This window comes from Solanum pennellii, chromosome 7 (assembly GCF_001406875.1).
Source record: "Solanum pennellii chromosome 7, SPENNV200".
Taxonomy (NCBI): Eukaryota; Viridiplantae; Streptophyta; class Magnoliopsida; order Solanales; family Solanaceae; genus Solanum; species Solanum pennellii.
This window is the reverse complement of record NC_028643.1, coordinates 6,023,572-6,032,832: the sequence shown is the minus strand read 5'-3', so window position 1 is coordinate 6,032,832 and position 9,261 is coordinate 6,023,572. Positions and strand designations below refer to the sequence as shown.

At 24.7% G+C, this 9,261-nt stretch overlaps 1 protein-coding gene across 1 annotated transcript; it reads right to left on the bottom strand.

Moving 5' to 3' along the window:
* Positions 1-730: 730 nt before the first annotated feature.
* Positions 731-3,783, bottom strand: LOC107024783 (WAT1-related protein At1g25270-like). Its single transcript, XM_015225746.1, has 4 exons — positions 3,590-3,783; positions 3,275-3,337; positions 1,945-2,061; positions 731-983 (listed from the first exon to the last, which is right to left on the bottom strand). The coding sequence occupies exons 1-4, from the start codon at positions 3,781-3,783 to the stop codon at positions 731-733; spliced, it is 627 nt and encodes a 208-aa protein (XP_015081232.1).
* Between the last annotated feature and the right edge of the window lie 5,478 nt (positions 3,784-9,261).

The following is a 9,261-nucleotide window of genomic DNA, read 5'->3' as shown; positions in this document are numbered from 1 at the left end:
CCTGTTAAAAACCTACAGGGTTGTGCAAACTAAAATAGTCATATATATATATATATGTATTTATATTGCAGTCATTATTTCAATATTAAACATGAAATTTAACCTTGTTATGTTTTCTTTTCTTACTTAGTAAACATTGGTTGTTCTCCTGTTAAAAACCTACAGGGTTGTGCAAACTAAAATAGTCATATATATATATATATGTATTTATATTGCAGTCATTATTTCAATATTAAACATGAAATTTAACCTTGTTATGTTTTCTTTTCTTACTTAGTAAACATTGGTTGTTCTCCTGTTAAAAACCTACAGGGTTGTGCAAACTANAAAAAAAAGTTATTATATTGTTATTTGAAACATATTTTGATTTCCTAGTTTAGAGATTATGTACATTTCATATCGTGTATGCAGATTTGGGTTTAGTTATCAATACAAATGAAACTCTATCAATGTCAAACCAAAAGAAATTATTACAATTTAACTAAATTACTTCATAAATGCAATTTCATATGTTACTAAGTAGTTATGTTTAGAAACTAATTTGGATCAAATATAGCCTAGCTAGTATTTAATTAAAATTGTGCAACCAAATATAGCCTAACTAGTATTCAATTAAAATTGAGAGAAAATAAATTAAAGTCATTTTTGGCCCAATTTTTTTAATGTTAGGTAAATATTTTTGGCCAAATGAATTTAGCATATTAAGAAAATACATTTAATTAAGCCTTTTTCATACCTGAAAAATGAGGGATACTGCTGAGGAAAAGCAACTACAAATAGCCAAAATAGGACCCAAAATATGAGCATATGGTTTTTGGATTTGATGAGAGGCTGCCACGTGTCCTTTGAGGTCAAGTTTAATTGACCAAGTTTTAATTTCCAAGCCTTTGTAAAAAGTGAGAAGCATAGCCCCACCTATTCCAATTAATGTACCCAACACTTTTGCTTTTCCTTCCCTTGTCTTCAAATCCAACTTCTCCAACCTAATCAAATATGTCCAAACATGGTGAGTACATATGGTTTAGTCATAAATTTTTAAATATTTTTATAAAAAGTAATTCAAATTCTTAAAATATAATTTTTAGTAGAGAAAATTCTTCAAGTATTTAAAAGTGAACAATTTTCATCCTTCTGCTTGAATTTATTAGAAAACTGACAAATCTCACAAAAATCAAGTCATCCAAAAGTATTAATCGTGATTTTTTTTATAACTGAATTTAGCATTATGCAAAATCTTTTAATTTAACAGTTTTTTTTTCATTTCTTTTTCATATAATTTGATATTAAAAATATTATTAATTAAATTTTTATTTATTTTTTATTAATTGAAATGAGTTTCTTCTATATGCTATAAACGGCGTTTGTTGGAGACTTCCGCTTCTAATAATGTATAATGAAATTTAAATGCGAGATATAATCGATATTTTGATCACTTCAATATCAGATTGGTCAAAAAAATTATTAATCTTATTACATTTTAGTTGCAAAAAAAAAGTTAAAGATAATTAAGTTTCAACTTCTTTTCGTTACTAAATCAGAAGAAGAGCAGATGATGTATCTCCAGTCCTTTCAAATATTTTTTGTTTCGGTAAATAATAGTGTCTAAGACTTTTAATATGTTTTTTTTTCAAAAACTCTTTCAAGAGGTGATGAAATTATGCAGAAAAACTTTGTTGATGATCACATGAACTGCTCATGTTTTTGTAGGATTCCTTACTTTTTTGACGATATGTAACTGAAGGATGAAAACTATTCACTTTAAAATATTTGAAGAAAGTTTTCTTTTAAAAATGATACTTTAAGGATGTAATTTAATTTGGTGATACATTTGAAGTATATTTTTATTCAAAAAAAACTCGTCTCCAAAACAACTTTTCAATATAGCCAAAAGTATACTTTGTGCAAAGGAATGAAATTAATATAGTAAAAATTTGAAATATATACCTAAAGAATGTGGCTATAATGAAAGTAATGCCGGGTATGAGATTAAGTGTAGCTGTAGCAAAAGTTGCTGAAGTTAGGACTAAACTTGCTGCAAACAAATTTTGTGGCATTGAACCCCTGCATATATAAATATAAATATAAATATAAATATAAATATAAGTATATAATAAAATTAAAGTATATAAAAAATAAATTATATCAGAAATAAATGCATGAACTAATTAGCTAATTGCAGACATGTACTTAATTGAAAGCGCATTAATACCAAAATGTGATTTACAAGAATCTAGTAAATTGCAGAGCTCATAATTAATGACATCCTTTGATAAAAAAAAATCAAAACTTAAGAAATTTAAATTCATTTGAAAAAATTAAATTTTAACTTTAGTATTTTTATTACTAAAAATCTAATGGAGATTCAAAAATAAAACAAAGTAATTCATTAATCAACTTTTGTTCAATCAAATAATGTCACGTAAAATTTTTTATATATATATATATAAAAGCTTTTTACCATTTTATTTTCTTTTAAATTTAGAGAGAGAACTCCTCCATTTACTATCATGTTCATTAAGATATGAGTGTAATAGATATAGATTACGTGTACAAAATGAATATTAGAGATTACGATTATTTTCTTTGAACTGCCAAAAAAATGATTTTATTTATTTATTTATTATTATACTAAATAATATTTCTGAACTCTAATAAGATAAAATATTTTTGACCGTAACGGACTGGATCATTTTTTTCATAAAAGTGGATTTAATTTTTTTGTTTTTATGTAAAGGTGAGAAAATGAAATCAATTTCCACAACACGGAAATTCCGCAATTGTTTATCTAAATGTTTAATTTTTTAGAATATTTAATGCTAAAGGGCAAGAAACTTTAAAAACTTATAAATTTTTTTAATTTTAAACTAAGCTAGTCTTTTTTTACTTTTTAATCAAAGAAAATTAAAGTTAAAAAGATATAAATATTTTTAAAAAATAAAATAACATAGATAAAAAAAATTCTGACCAAATTTAGTGGCCAAAAGAATTTTTCCTTAGAAATATACTAAAATATAAATAAAATTAAAGGAATATTTAATACATATAAATACTTTGAATTAAATATTATTGTATATAAAAATGTCATTTATTAAAGATAATAGACAAATCAGTAATGACAAAAATCCTAGCTGGAAAAGTCAAGAAAGCTCATTAAAAAAGATTTTTTTTTTGTTTTCATTTAAAAATAGTCAAATTAATATTCAATTTTGTAAATATTTTTCACATAGCACATAGTTAATCGATTGAATAAATGAAATAAAAATGGAACTCTTACCCAAAGAGTGCAGAAAGAAACGCAAGCAACATTACCATCCATGTCATTTTTGGCCTACTCTTCCTACATATATCAAATGAAAAATGTTAAAAGACTATTCAAAATATTTTGATTAGATCGATAAAATATAAAAAATAATATTATTTTCATATTAAAAAAAATTAGAAAATTTTCCGAATGTGTTTTTTATCATGCATTTAAAACTAGTTCGAAACAAGAAAAATCATATTTTATAATAAAAATATTTCTGATAGTGAATCAAAAATTATAAATTATTTGATTCTGAAAAAATAGAAACGCGGAAAGTGTGATTACCTATCAAAGTAGAGAGCTAAAGGAAGAACGGTAGCGGAAGCAAAGAGGAATCGATAAGCAATTAAAATCCTTAAACTCATTCCATCATTTGATGCTAATTTATACAATAAAGTCATTCCTGTATAACCTATTTGTATAAACACCATCATTATAATTGGCTTTAAACCATGCACTTTGTCACAAATCTTCCCCATTATTTGTAGTTTTTGTTTGAAAAGAAAAAACTATATGTTATACATATATATATATAAAAAATAATTAGAAGGTGTGCTTAGTTGGATTGTTTTTGGTTTGGAAAAAAACAATTAATAGGGGAGTTAATTGTTGAAAAGAAAATATGTGTGACAGATATAATATAACAATCCACGTGTGGTCAAATTGCTAGAGACGTCTTAAGTTTTAGTTTTTTTTTTGCATGTAAATATTAACAAAGAAAAAAGAGATTAAAAGCTTTTAATGCATTAATTTTTACTGTACGTCACCGCTTACGCTTATGCTTTGCTTTACTGAGTAAATTGTTTGAACTTTTTAAAAATATTATTCATATATTTGTATTTATTAAAATTTTCAAAATACATTAATTTTTTAAAGAATTTAACTTGCATTAACTCGAGCAACATGGACCATCTACCCAGTTTGATTACTTTGGAAGTAAAAACAATTTTCTTACATATATCTCACAACCTCCCTCTTTGATTCAACACCAAAATTATAATCTTTGTTACTCACCCAAAAATATCAAATGTGTCTATAGGACTCACTTCGGGGCCACTCTGGGGTGAGGCTTTAGCAAAACTCTTCGAGATTCAAGTGTGGGATTTAGTTCTACAAGATTTACGCTTTAAGTATCCGTTTGTACGTCATAAGCACGCCCAACGTCCAACGCTCGAGGCTCGTCTAACAAATTTTACATAAATTATGTATTAAAATCTCTAATTAACATTGTTGACCATCATAATTCTTGAATAAATGAATGATCTATAAAGATAACAAGATTGAGAGTAACTCAAACAACAAATGTAGTATCACATATTTACTATTTGGTAGCACTATGAAGGTAATTATGTATTACGTAACATTTCTCTTAAAAATATGTAGCGAAATTTTACTTTTTCACTTATCATTGGTCTTCATGGTGTCGTCATGTCTCAAAATTATCATATTTTATTTAACTATTTGAAAGTAATTTTTCTTTATTATTGATTTTATATATATATATATATATATATATATATATAATATTGATTCTTTTATTATTAGAAGTTATGATATTAGATTATTTATATTTGTATAGTCATGTTTTGTTATTATTGGTGTAATGATTTTCTCAAATAGTAATTACAATTTTTTTTCTTTATTATAGATTATCAATACTTATCTCATTAAAAATCATAATATAATTTCTATATATTCTAGGTTTTTCATAAAAAAATATTTGTAAAATAATTGAAAGAAATTTAATTAGTAATAAAACTATAAAATTGAATATACATGAGACTATGCCCCTTAAATCCATGAGACTTATGCTCTTTGTCTCGAGGCTTACGCCTCGCCCCGTACCATATAAAACGTCTCGCCTCATGCCTCCTACCTTTTAAAACACTAGATATAAGTTGCATGACAATTTAAAAAAAAAATATTAGTAACATAAAAAGAAAAGTAGCTGGGATAATACATCGATAGCTTTTTAAAATTGACTAATAAATTTTATTTTATACCTAAGTTATATGTATGTTTCACTTACGAGCATCTANTACATGACAATTTTAAAAAAAATATTAGTAACATAAAAAAGAAAAGTAGTTGGGATAATACATCGATAGATTTTTAAATTGACTAATAAATTTTATTTTATACCTAAGTTATATGTATGTTTCACTTACGAGCATCTAAATATATGATAAAATAATTTTGAACTAAGCATATGAATATATGATAAAATAATTTTGGACAGACTCAAGTTACCATTACTTAGTCAAGCTTAGGGGAAATATTACGAGTCTGTCATTACTAAATTGGTAAAAAAAAAAAAAAGATAAAAAAAAATTTCAATAAACTATAAAATATTATCATATCAGACTAAGAATAATATATTTGTAGGGCACAAAAAGAAACTCGACCATCCTTCTAGGTAGGGTGGTAGTTTCTCGTGCCTTCAACAAACCAATTAGTTATAATTAATCAATGCCAATTTTTTTCTTACATCCTATGTATTGTATTAATTATCTACATCTGGTTGGAGTAAATATCTCAAAAAGTCATTTAATTATATGAAATTATTTAAAAAAGTTACTCAACTTAATTTTGTATCAATAAAGTCACTAAATTTATAAAAAAAATTTATAAAGCCATTCAAGTTAAACTATTTTTCTAGAAAATCATTATAACCAAAAGATAAAAGATAGGTAAATCACCCTATAAATTTAGTTTTATAATACTTACATTCATCTTAGTTTATAATGTTATACTTACCTTTTTTTTGTTTATTAATAATTATTTTTTTAACCCAATTGTTATGAATATAAAAGTACAAATTTGGCTACCCTCCATTACTCTTTTTTTTTAGTCAACTATACATCTAGATAAGAAACATATGACTTAACCATAATTAAGTAAATAAGCTTTGAACAAATAATTTCTAAACTTTGATAAGAAAAGATATTCCCTACTAATCTTAGAATCCATTGATTTCGACATACGTTATATATTCAATTATCAATCTCGCTCATTATTTAACCACTTTCTGTGTTCATAAATTTATTTTAAAACATTATATGGAGAAATAAAAAATAAAAGAAAGAATCATCATCATTAATATCAATAAAATCGTTTAATAAGAATGGAAAATTGAAAATGCATTAGAATTACAAAGGTAAAACTATTTACAAAAATACTACTTTTTAATCTTCTTTCATAAAATAATAATAAAAGAAACTATTAATTTAAAGGGAAAAATATTTTGTAACCCTACTGTTTATAGGCTAATCAGAATACGTTGATAAGTTCCCGTTCCATAATTTTAATATTTAAATGTAAAAATATCAAAAATAAAAATAATGATATTAATATATCCCTATTAATTAAGTTAAGATCATTATTATAAATAAATAAATAAATAAAAATAAATAAATAAGAGATAAATATAATATTATAAACTACAATGAATGTAAATATTTTAAAAACTATACTTGAAGGACGATTTGTGCAATTATCTCTTTTATCTTTTTGTTATAATGATTTTATAGAAAAAGTAATTTAACTTGAGTGACTTTATAAAAGATAATCTATAAGTTGAATGACTTTATTAATACAAAATTAAGTTGAGTGATTTTCTCAAATAATTTCACATAGTTTAGTGACCTTTTGAGATATTTACTCCTATCTTTTTGTGCAATTTTTTTGGTTTATTTTGTGGGAAATGGAAAATATTACTAGTACATTATAGGGCAACTTTCACATATAGCAAACGAAAAATTCATATTTGCATGCTATAGCAAAGTTTGCATAATTGCGCTCCATAGCAAACATAAAACTGTATAATTCGCTACACATATACAATTGTATAATTCGTTGGCCTAAATTGTATAATTCGCTGGCCTATTTTGCTGCAATTGTATAATTCGCTATCCTATTTCACTGCAATTGTATAATGCACAATTGTATAATTCGCTGCCTATTTCGCTGCAATATTTTTATAAAATTTGCTTTGCATACAATTGAATCGAATTAAAATGTTTGTATATTGCATAATTATAAGTGTATAGCAAGAAGATATATGTTTTTCTCTCGCTTTATACAAAAACAGAAACACAATATATACACTTCTGTTGTATAAAGCTAGAGAAAATTGTATTTCACTGAAATTGTATAATTCGCAATTGTATAATTCGTTAGCCTTTTTCTCTGCAATATTTGTATAAAATTTGCATTTGTCTACAATTGAATTGAAATAAAATGTTTGTAAATTGTATAATTAAGTGTATAACACGAAGATATATGTTTTTGCATGTGTATATACAATTTTCTCTCGCTTTATACAAAACAGAAACAGAATTTATACACTTCTGTGTATAAAGCGAGAGAGGAGAGCAGAGGGAGAGTGGCGAGCGAGAATGGGAGAGGGGCGAGCGAGATTTTTAGGAGAGAGGCGCCTGGTAAACTTTGGCTAACATTTGCTATGGAACACAATTAAATCAAACCCTAGCTACTCCATTTATTTTAGGTTATTAATTTGCTATTATATACAATTTTCCCTACATTATATAACAAACAAACCAATTAGTTATAAATCAATGTCAATTTCTTTCTTACTTCCTATGTATTGTATGAATTATCTAACATCTTTTGTACAATTTTGATGGTTTATTTTGTGGGAAATGGCAAATATTACTTGTACATTATGTAACACACAAACCAATTAGTTATAAATCAATGTCATTTTCTTTCTTACATCCTATGTATTGTATTAATTATCTACATCTTTTTGTACAATTTAATTTGATGGTTTATTTTGTGGGAAATGGCAAATATTACTAGTACAATATGTAACAAACAAACCAATTTGTTATAAATCTATGTCAATTTTCTTTCTTACATCCTATGTATTGTATTAATTATCTACATCTTTTTGTACAATTTTGATGGTTTATTTTGTGGAAATGGCAAATATTACTAGTAATTTATGTAATAAAGATAGGAAAGTGCTAAATGGTCAGAATTTGGCCAAAAAAATAAATAAATTAAAATTTTATTTTATTTCAAAATAATTGATTTTTTTTTAGTTAAAGGATAAAAATATCTTAAAAAGTGAAATAACATAGAAAAAACATCATATTGGCTAAATTCTAGCCAAAAAGAGTTTTCAATAAAGATATAGTTTCACTTAATTATGAATTACTCCCTCCGTTTCTATTATATGTCACCATTTTGGATTTTTCGTGCGTTAAGAAACTAAGTAAGTTTTTTATTCTACCCTTATTTATTTATTTTTGTGAAACTCAAGTTTTCAATTAATTAATATGAATTAATTTATTTTGCTTAACTAATTTAATCAATGAATATGAATCATATACTTAGCTTTTCTAAGTTGATCAAATGGATATTTTCAAGGCTAATAACTCATAAGGGTAGAAAATGAACAATATGATAATTTATGTATTAACTTTACTAAATGACAAGTATTATATGAATCAACTATTTATAAAAAAGGATGACAAATAAAAAAGAGTGGAGGAAATACTATTATGCTTTTTTAGAAGTGAGGTTATTTTTAAACATGTTGCTTTAGGCTGTTAGATTTCTACTCAAAGAAGCACCATGCAGTGTAATACAAAAAATGATTTATATGCGTAAAAACATGTATCATTTATTTTATGGAATTGTTTTCCATTTTTTGTAATCGAAATTATCGCCCTTTTAAGTTTTTTTAAAATCGGATTTATATCATTTTTAATTTTTTTAAAAAAATCAAAATATACAAACGTTAGTTAGCATAACAAATGAAATTATAGCTATAAAAATAATTAAGCAAATTGTAGCTATGTAAACTTACTAAGTTTTATCTCTTAGCTATTTATTAAATTTCCTCTTTTAATTTTTTTCCTTCACCTCCTTCTATATCTATGATATTACCACATTATATTCACCTTCACCATTAAGTTCTGAATTGCTTT

Excerpts from the sequence above, each read along its gene's own strand:
- LOC107024783 (XM_015225746.1), bottom strand. The coding sequence starts at position 3,783 with ATGGGGAAGATTTGTGACAAAGTGCATGGTTTAAAGCCAATTATAATG. Across the intron at positions 3,338-3,589 it reads TTAGCTCTCTACTTTGATAG|GAAGAGTAGGCCAAAAATGA; the intron begins GTAATCACACTT and ends TGATATATGTAG. Across the intron at positions 984-1,944 it reads ATTATAGCCACATTCTTTAG|GTTGGAGAAGTTGGATTTGA; the intron begins GTATATATTTCA and ends ATATTTGATTAG.